General features: G+C 36.4%; 1 protein-coding gene across 6 annotated transcripts in view; it reads left to right on the forward strand.

Annotated features, from left to right (window-relative positions):
• CEP162 (centrosomal protein 162) overlaps positions 1 to 16,128 on the forward strand; it is a 44,596-nt gene that overhangs the window by 22,843 nt on the left and 5,625 nt on the right. For all 6 annotated transcript variants that reach the window (XM_083856622.1, XM_083856624.1, XM_083856623.1 and 3 more), the window contains 13 exons: positions 330 to 597; positions 2,332 to 2,474; positions 3,273 to 3,500; positions 4,143 to 4,277; positions 5,175 to 5,287; positions 6,046 to 6,151; positions 6,907 to 7,033; positions 7,951 to 8,114; positions 9,518 to 9,622; positions 10,644 to 10,868; positions 12,537 to 13,207; positions 14,014 to 14,155; positions 15,118 to 15,216. In XM_083856622.1, coding sequence (XP_083712748.1) covers positions 330 to 597; positions 2,332 to 2,474; positions 3,273 to 3,500; positions 4,143 to 4,277; positions 5,175 to 5,287; positions 6,046 to 6,151; positions 6,907 to 7,033; positions 7,951 to 8,114; positions 9,518 to 9,622; positions 10,644 to 10,868; positions 12,537 to 13,207; positions 14,014 to 14,155; positions 15,118 to 15,216 — 2,526 coding nt within the window. The remainder of the gene's footprint in view (positions 1 to 329; positions 598 to 2,331; positions 2,475 to 3,272; positions 3,501 to 4,142; positions 4,278 to 5,174; positions 5,288 to 6,045; positions 6,152 to 6,906; positions 7,034 to 7,950; positions 8,115 to 9,517; positions 9,623 to 10,643; positions 10,869 to 12,536; positions 13,208 to 14,013; positions 14,156 to 15,117; positions 15,217 to 16,128) is intronic.

The following is a 16,128-nucleotide window of genomic DNA, read 5'->3' on the forward strand; positions in this document are numbered from 1 at the left end:
TGTTCCTTTCTTCATGGCCTTTAGTCATGACCTACTTTATTTGGTAAACAAAAGATCCTGTAATGTAGAGTACAATTAAAATAAAAATACTATTTCCCAGATCAATTAAACTGAGCCAGGACAAAATACTTGCCCTATGTAGTTCTGAAGTAGTACAATTTTGCAAAATTACTTACTACTAATTTGATTAAATATAATGCTTGCCATCACCCTGAGTCTTATAGTTGTGTAATTTTGGTAACTGGTTCTATGTTTTTCACTGGTGAATGCTACCCTCAGTTTTACAGCAGAGGCTAAAACTTGTTTTAAGCAAATGTGTTCTGCCACAGGCTCTTCGGTCTTGTTCCTTGAAGAATGAAAGATCAGGATCAATGACAACCAAACCAATGTCACATAAGAATATCAGAAGTCCAGCAACTGCACACAAAAAGAAACCTTCACATGGTCCTCATGGACTGGTTAGAAGTTCTGGCTATGGGAAACCCAGTTTAATTTCAAAGCAATCTTTTCCAGTTAGTGAAAAGAAAACACCAAAAGAAACTTTCAAAAATACCTGTATGAAAGCCAAAAGTCCTGCAGACAGAACAAAATCTAAAGGTAATTCTAAGTTTTAAGATTTAATTCTGAGTTTAAGAGCCAGAGAGGTTTGCTTTTTATGCTTCACATTAAAAGAAACCCAAAGGTCATAGAGAAATCTAAACTCAAAAGCAGTTAAGTACTGATTTTTTTCTGTATTAGCATGAAATTGCTGTGAGAGAGACCTTTGTATGAATCATTGTAGTCTTGCTTCATTTCCACTCACATTTGCCACCAGAGTGTTTGAGACTTACCTATTGTTCACCAGTAGGACTGAAAGAATAAAAAAAGCTGGTGTTCGAAAATTGATATCTACAAGTTGACATTTTTCATTACAGTAAATGCAAAGATTTGCTGACTCACTGACTTGTATGTTTGAGGCTGTATTCCTGTTCTCAGCTTCTTCTTTTGATCTTTGCTTTCCTAGACTACAAAAAAGTACTAAAAAGGAAGTCCTATTTTCTGTTCCTGTCTCTTGGAAACACTATGGAAAGGAGAATACCAGTATAATCCTGTGAAAACGGGGTTACAAGGAAAGGACTGAACCTTTTCATTTTGGGGTGAAGCTTGAAGAGTTTCATGAGATATTTCAGCCTAGTGTCTTTGCAGACAATGTTAGCTATCTGTGAGGCATGGGCAAGTAACTCTACAGGTACCTGGGCTTTAGTGCACTTGTAGCATGCAGTGCTTTTAAGAATCCTGCAGGCAGTGGCAGGAAAAGCAGTTAAGGATTATGTTACCTATCTTAGGGAGATGCTTCAGTGGCAGCTGTTGAACTGAAGGCCCTCAGTTCCTCAGTACGTTGGTGTGTCTCTCCCTGGGGAAGAGAAGGTTTTACAGCCTGGTGAGGGTGGTAAAGTGAATGACAAGTACTGAGAAAATAAGACCGGTGGCTTTATTCAAACTTGCTTTTCCTTCTCTAGCTCTAACCATTCACGATAGCAATTTTAGGTGATTTCAGAAATTAATCTCACCTGGCTGCATTCTGCAAGGGCTTCCTCTATAACTAGGAGGAAAATAGCATTGAATCAAACAATTCCCAAGTCGTCAGTGCTAAGGGGGCACCTTTCTGAGTGTGACATTAAAAAAGCATGAAATTTGGAAACCTCATTGTCTGATGGGGTTTTTTTCAGGTGTAACATTCCTAAGCAGGAGCAGTTGAAATGGCAGCTGTAGTTACTATCTGTATTTCAGAAGACTGAGATGTGAACAGTTCCATGTACGTTAGTGACTCTAGGGGGAACTTTCCTGATTTCTTATTCAAGTCAAGTTGTTATTTGATGCAACTAATAAATGTTGCATTTCTTTCAATGCTGTCTGCACTCCAAAGTCTATTTTGAAAATTGCTGTGTCTTATCTTCCCCATAGCTTGGAATATGTTGTGTTTCTGCATACTTAGATAAGTGGCAACTTCTGAAGTGGAAGAGTGAGGTTAACCTTGTTTCATGAAGGATTTATTATCCAGCTACTTGTTTTAGTTGTTCTCTTGGGTTTTGTTTTATCTTGTCACCAGTTCCTTACTGAAAAAAAAAAAAAAAAACAAACAAAAAAACAAACAAAAAAAAAAAAAAAAAAAAAAACCCTCCAGTTTTTCCATAGTCTGTCATTGTTCTCCAGTTTCTATATTCCATTCAAAATTGAGGTTGTAGAATACTTTATAAACCTACAGGTTGGATCACATTAATGCATATTTTTCTTAAGGGACATAAAATTCTGAGTTTAATTTGTTCTATTTTACTTTCTGCCTAAATGAAGAAGCCTTATTTGCTACTAGGATAATAAGATCTGCAACAAATGAACCAACTTTGGAGGGAAGTATTAACAGAGTTTTGTCTGGCCAATCAGTTGTTAGTAATCTTGGACACCAGGCTGTGGATTATAACAGGCAATATCATCATGTGAGTAATAATCAGTGATGCTCCTAATTATAGCATGTTCAACTTGGTTTGCAAGCCTATTTTGTCAAGCCTTTTAATAATTATCATGAGGTTGGCAATACTGAAATACTGAATGAAGACTTCCCTTTGGTCAAAACGCTAGTTTTTGCTTTTAAAATATGCAAATATAACCATACTACTTTTCAGTTGCTTGGATAATGCTGTTGCTTTGGTGGTTCTATATAATGGAAGTGCTTATTAAGTTCTAAAAATTACTATTTCATTGTAAAAGAAGGTTAAATAGAACTTCTGTTTATAATATTCTGCTATGAATGTTTAAACAGTACTACTGTTCAGGGATTTTTCCTATTTGCATTGCATTAAATATTTAATAGTGTCCTTTGACTTCTCCAAGATAACTGAATTTACAGTACCATAATGGTTTTTCCTTTTTCTTATCAACTGCATAAAAAAGCTATTCATTGAATACCTAGAGCATTGCAGCTTTTCTAAAAGTAAGATGCATAATAGAATAATTCTGGTAGCAATACAGTGGCTGTCATATGTGGTGTATTTGTTTCTTTTTGGGTTTTTTGTCTTGTTTTCCTCATATATATTTTGCAAATGACATGGTAGCTCGTTAAAATAAATATAGGATGTTTTGCTATTAAAATGTTGGGGGGGTTGTGTTTTGGGTTGTTTTTTCAAATACCTTGTGTTGTTGCTGAGAGCCAGATAAACCAGTTAAATAAAACTGATGAGCAGAGTTCTAGTAAACAATCAGCTCAGTGTAATGTTTCCCTGAATTGTCTACCCTAGGACTTATCATTTTCCCCTTTCAAAAGCTGTGATAGAGAGCTGTATTTGTTAAAACGAGTACAAGCAGCAGAGGAGGACCTGAGCACAGCTCGGGATATGGTTCAGCAGCTGAGCAGCAAGCTTGCACAAAAAGAGAAGGAGATGGAGGCCAAAGTAGTGGAACTGAAAACACAGCATGAAAAGGAGCTTTCCCGTCTGGGTCAGGAAAACTATATTCTTCAGAGTAAGGTACTTTATCATTTTGTATCCTGTGCCTATAGAAGAGAAGAAACATTGCTTCTGAAAATTGAATCAATGTTACTTTACATGAGTTGTTGATGAGCAGAAAATCCAAATTTATGGACACTGCAACCTTATAAATGCATACCTGCTGTTACATTTATTACCTGTAAGACATGATTTTTTCTTTTTTTTCCTGGAGATAAACCATGTTATCCCAAGTTCCCTTCCTTTTCTATTTCGAGAGTCTTGCAGAAATGTTTTGCAAGGATTTAATTCACTTTCACAGATACCACTTGTTATAGATAAGTATTATATACTGAGATATTGCTTAAAGTTCTTGATGCATTTTTCAATGTTGTGTTTTGTCTGTATGAAATATTCCCAGAGTTATTCCACTATACCCTTGTTGCAGATAACCCTCTGCTTTGTAACATATCCTCCTGTCTAGACACATGAGAACAGAAACTTCTAGCTTTTCCCAAACATTTCACACCTCTTTTCTGTTTCATAATGCTTCTGTAAAACTCCAGCAAGAGCCACTTGTTGGTCTGCTCTCATACCTTAATGAAGAGATTGGACGGTAGTCTTGCAGAAAAATCCAAATTGCTAACAAAACTTTGTTATTGGTTGTGTGTCTTTTTCTGAAAGCTAAGAAATATGGAAGAGATGACCCAAGAAAAGAGGTGGACCCATGCAGCAACAATTCCTGTAACTGAGGAAAAACTGGCACAAATACAAAAAGAGATTGAAGATCAAGAGGTCATTATTCAAGGTTATCAACAGGTAACACCACACATCAAGTTGAGCTGTGTTCTATCCAGTTTCAGAAACAAAATTGTTTAATGGCTACTACTTTTCTGCTGAAAATAGTTACCTTGTTTTCTCAAAAATGGATGGAATTTGCGTGTGAAGGGCAAACATACTGCAGGTTTAAAAAATCTTTCACACATCTAGTTTGGACTAAGTTTTTCCACAGTTTCATGTAAATGTTCTAAATTGTAAAAATCGGTAACTTTTCAGTTGAGAGCTGGGAAAATACTCTATGGTCAATGAAGAACCACAAACTTTTTGCCCAAATGTAGTTGAAAATTAGTACATTTAAGCAGCATTAGAAATCTGAAAAAATTTGTTTTTTAAAATGTTTTCCTCAAGATCTGAGTGGCAGATTTCAGGGTAACCTTATTAGCATGCCTGATTTGTATTACTTAGTGGAGTGGAGAAATAGGTAATTCAGGCTTAATAATCCTTTTGAATACTTGCAGCTGTAAAATCCAGTAGGCAGCTCAACCAGCTTCCAGCTGATACTCAGCATAATTCCTTGATATAAACACAATGTCTTTCCAATATGGCTATGAGCATCCCAAACAATGATGGTTTGTGTCCCCAGGACTGGAGCATGGGCAGTCTGAGCTCTGGTCTATCAGCACTCAGGCATGAACATGTTTTTAGAATATAGTTGGGATAGTTTGTAGAGGATCTGTCTTAGTGCCTTCCTGCAGAGCGAGCAGACACTTGGATGAGATAATGAAGGTAAGATACCCATTTTAGAAGCTCAGTAATGAAATATTTAGTGTTTTCTTCCACTGTTTCAGCAGGGAAAGTATGTGATTCATAGAAAATATTTTTATAACTGTAGAAAACAGTAATTTATGAACATGCTTTAACTTTGTCTCAACTCAGGAAAATGAGAGGTTGTACAAACAAATGAAAGAGCTACAAATCGAAAACAAAAAAAATGAGGAACGAATGTTTAAGGAGAATCAATGCTTAAAGTCTGAATTAATACACTTAAGGTAGGCTTAATTACATATCTGGCCTAAAATCTCTGGATATTCTGCTAGGGTTTTTGTGGGGTTTTTTTTATGAAGAACCATTTCAGAGTCTATCAAGGTGCATGTTTTCTAGTGTTTCTCAGGTTTGTGGTTTTGTTTCTTCTTTTGAGAATTGATTTGTGTTGATTATGGGCACTTAATTCTTTGTTTTCTTGATGGTGCTGCAAACCCGTGGGAAGACAAGAGACTTCCACTTGGGAAATATTTCAGTGTTCTTATTTATATCAGAATGCGTAATACATTGTACTGCACTTGTTCTGATATTATGGCTCTGGTGATGTTGTTAAGATATTTTGATGCTGTTGATCTACTGTGTATCTCACAGGAGGTTCTGTGAGTGGAGAATTCACAGCATTGTAGGTCCTGTGAGATTTGCATCCTCTGCTAGTAATGAGGGAAAACAACCTAGCAATTGTGTGTACTCCTAATCTATGGACCTTTGCTTTGGAGAGGCCTGTAAATGAGTTCCACTGATGCAGGGTAGATTTTTATTTCTTTCCCTTGTGTAGTCCAAATAAACTAGTTCATGTGAGGTGAGAAGACTTTGCCTTTCAGTGAATTTTGTTTGTATATAGATGCTGTGCATATTTGCTTCTGTTTTGGTTTTGAACCTACACAGATTGACTTTGTGGTACAATCTGGGGGAGCTGGGAGTTGTGTTTGTTTCTCAGTATGCTGAGTCACCACATTGCATAACTGCTTTTGCTCTTGCTCTGTAGAGAAAAGGTAGAGAAGACTAATAACCAGTCACGAATCATGCAGGATTCTGAACCAGGCAGAAATCAGAGTTTCACAGAATTGATTTCAGAGCTTCGAGCAGCACGGGTAGGTATACAACGAGCCTATAAGATAACAGAGTGTTGCCTTTGCTTGTAGCACAGAAATACAAATAATATGCTGGAAATACAAGGAGCACATGTGGCCTCATGCGCACGGGCCTGATGTGGCTGCTCAGCAGATCAGGATAGGAGCTCACTAGCAGTAACATACCTACATGCACAAGCTTAGACACTTGGTCTGTTTACTGGCTGCTCCCAAAATCTCAGCCCCCAGTTGATTTTTGCTGTACCTGTGCACACCTAGGACCAAGGGGCTCATCTCTAGAGGTGGCTCTGGCACTGAGACCTTTGGTCCCACTTGGTCTTGAATTCTACTAGTGTTAACATGTAGCAAAAAGAAAAGAGAATGCCTGCAGAAAATGGCAAGAAGTAGAATACAGTAAGGTGAACTGTTGGACAATACATTTGCCCATTTAACCTACAGTCTTCAGTCTCAGAAGTAAGTCAAGCCATTTTCTTTACTGACCCTCACAAAAGGCAGAGGTTTTCTACTTCTATGACAATTACGTAAGGCTTAAAAAATCTGAGGTTTGGGGTTTTTTTAATGTTTATCTTATGTTTTCCCATGCTCTGCTATAGCAAGGCGTGAGAATAATACCAAAATTAAAAGACCTTATTGTTGCTGTTGTCAGATGCAACTGTTGTGATTTAATCTTTGTATGATGAAAAGGCATGCTTAGGGGTTTTGTGAGATACTATGTGTTTAGTTTTTCATGTTCTACTGTTTTCTCTAAAACCCAGAAAGAAGAAGCTAAATTACAAGAAGAGATAAGACGCCTAAAACAAGATAAACAAGCTCTTGAGGTAGACTTGGTACAAGCCAAGAAAGAGAGAGATTTAGCGAAAGTCCAGATTGCATCTGCATCAAGTAAAGCACCTTCATTTTGTTGAATAATTTTGCTTACTTTGCATTTCAGTAAATAAATTCATAACATTTGTCACTTAAAAACTTGTTTCATAATAAAGTATTACTTAGTGAAATGCATCTAGACCATTTCCAAATATATTGTCTAAACTTCTAACAAAAGCATACAGTGAAGAGCATACTGCAGTAGTTTTGATACTCTGTTAGAGAGTATCTTCTTGTATCCAACCAAACTCTTTGTTGTGGCCTGTTAAGTTTGATTTCTTGCCCATCTTTCACTGGACATGGAAAACAGATGCTTTCAATTATGTGACAGCTGTGTTCATAAAAAAAGATTTACTATGTTACATCTTAGTCTCCTATTTAGTTCTTGCCTATTTTTAACCTATAACTTATGCCTTGGGACTTTTTTCGGCATTCTTATCAGAGCTTTTTCCAGTTTGAATTAATGAGAGAAGACTCAAAATTGGACTCTCTCTCTCTCTCATTTCTAGCATCACAAATGCTAAGTACAGTAATAATTACCTCCATGTCTCTTCTGAAAATGCTTGATCCCTAAATGGGAGGAGTATGATCAATACACATCTAAGCATATATTCTATGTTGTCATTCATCTTGATGCTGAAGGTCTGTTTACTAGAGCATGATCAAGGATAGATCTTCCTGAGATTCTGTTTTAAATACTTTCTGTGGTGAACTGTGAGCCATTGAGTACTGCTATGTATGAGAGAAATAAAGGGGGTTTTACAAATACTATTGCTTTTAAAATCATAATTAGGATCTGGTTTTAAAATTACTACAGTAACAATGTTATTAAAATGGTAAATGTAGAAATATGCTAAGGAAAACAGTGTTGACTAATTATTTCTTCAATACATAATTACTAATAAAACAATTCTAAGAATGTTTTATTCTTGTAGGTGAGAAGTCTTATGAATTTAAAGTTATGGAAGAATCATACAAACAGGAAATTACTCATTTAAAAAAAAGACTTCAGTGGTATGCAGAAAATCAAGATCTTCTGGATAAAGATGCAGCCCGTCTTAAAGATGCAAGAGAAGAAATTGAGAAACTAAGACTAGAGGTGATAATATCTAGCTTTATTTAAGAAGTTGGAACTGGAAATTGTTTCTTTTTCTGGTGATGAGTGTAATGTAATTATTTCCTTCATAATAATCCCTTTTTTGAGATATTAGATAGATTCTATTGGACATCTTGGCTATACTTCTGGGAACAAAAGTCACGTGCTTCCCTAAAACCTTCAAATTTCTTGACCTAAGAGAAAGGAGTCTGTTGTTACATTAACAACTAGGAACGCCCCTCTTCTCATTCTCTTTTCCTCCTTTTTGCTCCATAGTAACTTAAGCAACACTTTTTTTTTTTTCTCTTAAGTACCAGTTCTAAATTCTTTCTTAGGAAAAACTCCCTGGGTACTGTAGTAGGGAGGAAAAACCCAAAACACTTGAAATCTAAACCAAAACTAATACATGAATCTTTAATACTGCTGAGATTTGCATTGTCTACTTGTCGGTGGACTTAGGATTCACAAAAACAGTAAGTTCTACCAGTGCTAAAATGCAACTGATCTTGGATTTTTTTAAAATGGTGTTTTATTAGAGAAACCACATATGAAAGGAGGTGCTTCTGAAGGAGCAGCCAGGGTCAGACACCACCATATCAAACTTTGATCAAGATATCATTCTTGTGAAAGAAAATATTATTATTGGCATGTTCTCTGGTCTGGACTGGTGTCTAAGAATTCTGTTGCCTAGAGCTGTGACTTCATGGAAATAATCAAATCAGTCAACCTATATAATGCTGGCATAAAAGCATGGCTTACACTAATATTACCAATGTAGGAGAGAATTCAAGGCAGGAATATTTTTAAATATCCAGGGTGTAATATAATATCTCTGTATGGATGTCATAATGGCTAATAGAGGTAGGATATTCAATTTTAGATTATAACTTTGAGTCCTCGTGCCCAGACTTCATGGGAGTGCAGGAACATGAGTTATCCAGGTCCTTCTCCTGATTCTGGGACTCAGCTTTTATTTAGGCACAATACAACGTTGGCTTTTGGCTGTTTCTTTGTCTCATCACATAGTGTAGCATTGCAAATCACAAACCATTTCCTAAACTCATCCTGAAATCATGGAATGCACTGTAGTATTTTATATGATAGTTTATTAATGAAGCCTGCATACTAGCAGTATGAAAGAAAGAAACAGTTTTACTAGTATGAAGACTAGATTGGCCAGAGTTGAAATTCTCTCTTAGATTTCCATATCTAGTTTCAGTTGCTTTGTAGAAGGAAGTTGTCATGTGGGTTAGGAGTCTGAAGAATCATTTAGTACAGAAATTACCATTACAAGTTTTTAAGTGGCAGAATACTTCCATTGTATCGTGTGTGTTTGAAATGCTTTTGTGCTACAGGACAGTGTCTCTGAATACATATTTCAATTTGTCTCCTGGTCAATTGGACAGGTTGAGAAGCTCAGAGCTGAAGCAGGAGATCAGTGTGTGGAACAGAAGAAACGTTTGCGAGACAGAGCAGCAGATGCTAAAAGAATTCAGGATCTTGAGCGACAAGTATGCAATAGAAGAACTGTCCTTCATTTAACCTTTGTTTCAGATAAGTCTCTTAAAACCCCAGTGCTTTCATAAGGATAAAGCATAGCATGAAGTTCTGTGATAAAGTAACTTGTGTTATTGAATGCTCAAACACAAAATGCTGCAATTATTGACTTAGAAGGAGCTCTTCTTGCTTGTTCTAACAAGCTGATATCCCTTTTAAAATGACTTTTTAAGGTTTCTTCAAAAGGGGCAAGAGGGCAAAAGCCAAAGCTTGCTGTTTACCTTCTAAGACTCCTGTCCACGTTCAGCAATTCCTTAACAGTATGACAAATTTCAACCAATTGATTGAAGAGTAGGAGTTTAAATTCTATTGGATTCTTACAAGATTCATGAAAACTAGGGGAGTGGACACCTTAAAATCCATGTTTCTACTAAAGAAACATCAAGTGGAAGTGGGCCTTCCTATATTTTAGGAGGTGGCAGTTGCATTAGTTAGGGATGTGGGACTCATGGGCAAGAGCCTTTGCAGATTTTTGATATGAATATTTTACCCATAGATAAGAGAGGGACTTGTTATTGATGTTGCATGCAAAGTATTAGTTTTACATTATTGCAGAATACAAAATAAAAGGCATATAATCTGTTATTGGCAGAATAATTCCAATATCACTATGAAATATCTTTAACAGTTGGAAAAGTAGAATGTGAATGCAAATAAAATGCATATTCACAGCATTAGGAGCCATACTCCAATCCCTTTTTTGACTTCCTTGAGGCTACTGACTGAAGGCAATCTGAAGACCAGAGCAATATTTTGTTTAAGTTATGTGTAAGTTAGTCAGTAAGAGACAATGAGTCTTGCTGTTTTTGTAAACAAAAACATAAATATAAAATAATTCTCAGTATATGCATCTATAGTTTTCATTCTTCCACCTTAAGGGAATGAAATTTGTTAACATTCCGTCACTTATTTCTGTTCCCTTTTCATTAGAACTTTATTTTTTTTGACTTTTGACTTATTTTTTCTTATGAATAGATCAGAGAAATGGAAGGAATTATAAAAAGAAGGTATCCAAATTCTTTGCCTGCTTTGATTTATGCTGCTGCTGCTGCTGAGAAAACAAATGATCTTTCAGCTAAAACAAACACAGTTGAATTTTTGGAGAGAAGAATAAAGAAATTAGAAACAGAACTTGAAGGTAAAGATGATGAAGCTAAGAAAAGCCTCCGTGCCATGGAACAACAGTTTCAAAAAATAAAGGTAAAAGTTGAGTAGTCCACTTCGCAAGTAGCAGTCACAAGGCAACTGGAGTCTAACACAGGGTTGTAGTTAGAACTGAAGGCAAAGACCACATTCAAGGGGGAAAAAAATACTCAGAAAATTTAGAACCAGAATTTCAGTATCTTCAGTGTTGCTTTTATCTTCTTTTCTGCCAGATTGGGAATTAAATGCTTAAGATGGTATTTCGTGTTCGTACTCAGATGTTTATTAATTCTTATCTGTATTACAGTTTCACAAGCCGTGAGCACTTGTAGCTAACAAAGTAAAAATGGAGCCGTCTCTGTCTCTTTACAAGGCCTGTTAAGGACAAACTGTCCAATAAAGAAATGACACCTAAATTATTTTTACTTTTAACCCAGTAACCAACCACCCTTGGTCTGCAATGCAGACTTTTTTTTCTCCAGTTGTAAAATACCACCTATACCCATGAAGAAGAAGGTGAAAAACAAGGACTAGCCTATGCCCTAAAACCTCCATCTTGCTTTTTATATATTACTATATTCTAAAATCTTAAACTCTTAAATTTTCTACCATGTGATATTACACACTTCTATTCAAAACTACACACCCATAATCTCAGTGCTATCATTTAATTCTGGAAGCCTTTTCCAAGGCCTCAGGTGAAATGCAGTGTTTTCTTGGGGTTCAGTGCCTGTCAGCACAGAAAGTCTAAAATTCTCAGTGCCTAGGGTTTCAAAACTTCAGCACCTAAGATAAAAATAGCATTGAAATTGCTAGGGTAGTATTGAAACAATGAGGACGTGGTCTCAAGGTGAAATAATTTAGTTTTTACAATTAAGGTAAGTGGTTTTCACCCTGTGAGTCAGAGTAGCTGCTTATCTAATTCCTTGCTGTTCCAAAGGCTGTGATTTCAAAGGTCTGCTGACTGAGCATTTTTGCAGGGGACATTGGGAACCACTAAACATGCTGTCCAAAAATTAGATGATAGTAAGCCTAAAGACTCAGGTTAGCATAGAAGTCTGGCATTTTACTTCAAGGAGAAGGTGAACTGCATAGGTGCTTAATGAGCAGGAGAGGAAAGCATTGGCTACTTGTTCCACCTTTTCTCCACACATTGCTCATTATACTTTCTTCAAAGGCTGTCCAAGCTATTAAGGTTAGGTTTTCCTCAGCTCATTAGGAGGAAAGATTCTGTGTCTCTCTGAATTCATCCTTCCATCTATACTTATAAATACATTAAAAGAAAGATCTGTTCTGTTAAAAATTAAGATGTTTTGAAAAATATGAAGTACAATTTTGAACATGTGACATGAGTGTTGGCCAGCTGACATACAACGGGTACATAATGACAAAAATAAAATCGGTAGCATCTGAAGAGAACTCAATTACATAAAAATGAAATATTTTCTTCTCAATACAATTTTCTGTCCCATAGTTACTGCATCCATTGTGATTAGATTATTTTGTAGTAAATTTTTTGAGTAATTCTGTTTTACAGCAGATTTAATTATTTCATTCTCTAATTTCTGAACTGATTGAGTAGTTTGTTAGTAATCCTTATTTGTCTCCTGTCTTCTGAAATCTTCCTTCAGACAGGCAATAACTTTGAAGAGTAATAGGAAGAGCTAATAGTAACAGTACACTTATGAAACTGCTTTTTGTCCCTGCTTTGTACTGCCCTTCTAGATACAGTATGAACAAAGACTTGCAGAGCTTGAGCAACTACTTGCCTATGAATTTATGAATGAAACACCAAAACTGAATGGTGATAAAGCCACTTCTACAGAACTTGAACAGGAGCTTCAGAATCTAAAGAGGATCCATCAGATCACTGTTGGAAAACTCCAAACAGAAATTGAAGATCTTAAAAGTCAAAATTCCCAATTAAAACTCAGAAGTAAAAATGATAATAAAGACTTAGAGTCCATGGACTCTAAAATGAAACAAGGTAACACAAAAGACAGGTTGTTAAAACTAAATGAAGAATTGGTCACCAAAAATAGAGAAATACAAGATCTTACAAAAACTGTAGAGAAACTTCAAAAAGAAAGGGTGGTGATGTTGTCTGATAATAATTTGAGAAATAAAACAAACACTAATGGAAACTCTGCAGAGGTCTTGAAAAAGAATAGCTCAGCAACAGATGGAAGGAATTCCAACAACAATGAAGCCTGTCTAAGCATTTTCAATGATGACAAAATACAGCAACCACATACCTTTTCTGATTCGCATCTCTCAGAAGTTCTGCAAGAAAATGCACATCTGAAAGAGGAGCTGGAGAGATTATCCCTAGAAATGAGCCAGCAGCGGGTAAAGTCTCAAGCAGCACTGGCTTATTCTGAAAGTAACATACGAAGGTAAATGCTCAACACATTCCTTTAAAAACCTTCTTAAAGTGTTGGCAAACATAGGATTGAAGTAGCACAATACTATGTCAGCCATGTGTGAAGGTTGCTTATACCTTCATTTGTACTGTTTTCTGTCTTTGGGAGGGGTTTTGGTGGGTTTTTTTTAAGTTTGGGTTTTTTTAAGCAGCGCACTGTCACAGGCAAACCTATATTAGTGCTTTTATTAATGCTACAATTTCTTATGCTTTTAAGTAAACTATCTCAGTGTAAATCATATCTTAGATGCTTTGTGTTGTATAGCATTAATACTTGGTCCATGTTCTTTCCTTCAAACCTGCGGTATGAATTCAGGTGGGATTTACTTGGCCAACTGTAGAAACCTTATACTTGACCTAGTCTCCCTTACAGCCCTTCACAATCAAAGAAGAAATTGGTATATTTCAATTGCAACACATTCTTTTCTAGAATAGATACCTGAAAGATGATAGCCGCGTTTTGATTAAAAAGCGTGTTTTCTCACCACTGTTTTAATAAGAGGAACCAGCAAAGACGATTCACTGAATTTTCTGTATCCAAACTGCCTGTAGTGAGATGATATACCTGTCCACCATTTGTAGGTTTCCCACACTTTCCTCCCTTCAGAGCAATAGAATTAATGGTGGTCCTGTCTTGCAAGGTTTTGTTGTGAAATATCAAAGATATGCTGCCCTTATCATTTTTGTTATTTTGTGTGTTCAAGTCAGAAGCTGCTGCATTTTTGTAGAACTGTCTGTAGCTGCTTTACTACACCTCACTTTTTCTCTTGCCCTGTTCAGGATGCAGGAAGACACAGCAGAATACATTGCATCTCTGAAAGCTTCCCACCAGAGGGAAGTCGAGAAAATTGTTTGCCAGCATGCAAAGGAACATTCTACTTCTAAAGTAGCTGAACTAAAGAACAGAATTTCAACACAAGAGGTGAGATACAGTAGATACTTTACTTACATATAAATATATATTACAGTTATTTCTTTCTGTATTACTATAAATTTACTTTCTTTGAAGTAGAAGCTATTGTTTCAAAAATCATCCTGCGCCACACTATTCACAGAATACCAGAGTGGCTGAGGTTGGAAGGGATCTCTAAAGGTCATCTTGTCCAATTGCTCTGCTCAGGAGGGTCATCCAGGACCATGTCCAGGTGGCATTTGAGTTTTTCTGAGGGGGATTCCACCACTTCTCTGGCCTGTTTTACATATGGTAAAAAGGGTAGAAAGAGCTGTTTCATTCAGATTATTTAAGAACATCATAAAATGAGGAAAATAACTTGAAGATTGAGGCTTGTTTTCATATACTACATATGTACCTGTGTGCTATTTAGCAGCCCATGCACACACGCATGTTGGAGGCAGTGTTGTTAATGCACACATCACTTACACCTGCAGTACTACAGTTAGAATCATAGAATGCTAAGAGGTTGGAATGGACCACAAAGATCATCTACTCAGAAGCCCCCTTGCCATGGACAGGGACACCTCTTACTAGACCAGGTTGCTCAAGGCCTCAACCTGTCTTTGAACACTGTCAGGTTTGGGGTGTCCACAGCCTTCCTGGGCAGCCTGTTCCAGCATCTCATTACCCTCACAGTAAAGAATTTCTTCATAATGTTTAACCTAAACTTCCCCTCTTTCAGTTTGTGCCCATTACTCCCTGTGTTGTTACTACAGTTCCTGGTGATGAGTCTCTCTCTGCTTTCCTTGTAGGCGCCTTCAGATACTGGAAGGTTGCTGTGAGGTCTCTACACAACCTTCCCTTCTCCAGGCCGAACAGCCCCAACTTTCTCAGTGCTGCTTATTTTTGTCTGTACTTCTCCTGCATAGGTTTCACATGTTGTCATGGGTGTGTATGCTAACAACAAAATATTTTTAAACCTTTTGTAGATATTAATAAAACATCTTCAAGAACAAGTTGGTGAACAAGAGAGACGTCAGGAAGCTCTTTTAGTTTCACAGATAAGAGAGCAACTCCTGCAAAAAGAGGTATATCTAAATTTCAATGGGGATACCTTAGTCTATTAAGAGTTTCATCCTAATTCACATCAAGCCTCAAATAATATATCATAAAATAAGTCTTAGAAAAAAAATTTGTCGGTTGCCTCTACATCAGTTATCCCTGAGAATGCAAGATTTTTCTAGTGTGGCCAGGACAGCAAGACAGAACAGAATGCAGACCTTTGATCTTTTTTGATTTTAATCTTTTTATTATTTTTTTATTTTGTTTGAAATGTCTGACATCTGTATGAAGTTTGATCAGCAGGTTAATTCAGGTTTTCATATCCTCTGTGAGTTATGGTGAGTAGTGGTAAATAGACCATAGGACTTTTTCTTTATTCCTCTCTATTAAGAGGATTTTATATTATTGTTTTCAAAAGCTTTTCTTTTTTCATCCTCCATTGCCATAAAACTGACTTAGGTAGTTACATTCTTGGCTTTCTCCTCTGCTATCTCTGAAACTTAATGTGTCTTAAGAAGGGAGAGTTAGCTATAAAAGTTATGAAATTCAGTGGGTTTTGAGAGAAGCATATAGGATTTTTTTCTAATCTACTACTTCTATCAATAGCACATAATTGAAAATTACATTTGTTCTTATCTTTGCTTTTAGATTAATGTTGTGTGAAATTGCTGTCCACCTTTTAGCTCAGGCTTTTAGAATCACTGGCTATGCTTTTGTTGTTATTGAAGTACTGCCAGTCTTTTTGTTACCACCTCCTGTTCAGGAGCAGGATGTAGCCTGTCCCAGAATTGTGCCTATACTTCATTTACCATCTCCTTTAAGCATGAACAGCACTGATTTTAACTTAATTTTGACAACACTCTGACTTGCAAGGGTTATTAAAAGCGATTAATCTTAATCTCACTAAACTTGGATATATCTGGGTATTTATCTTACAC

The sequence above is a fragment of the Zosterops lateralis genome (assembly GCF_965231275.1).
Source record: "Zosterops lateralis genome assembly, chromosome: 3".
Lineage (NCBI taxonomy): Eukaryota > Metazoa > Chordata > Aves > Passeriformes > Zosteropidae > Zosterops > Zosterops lateralis.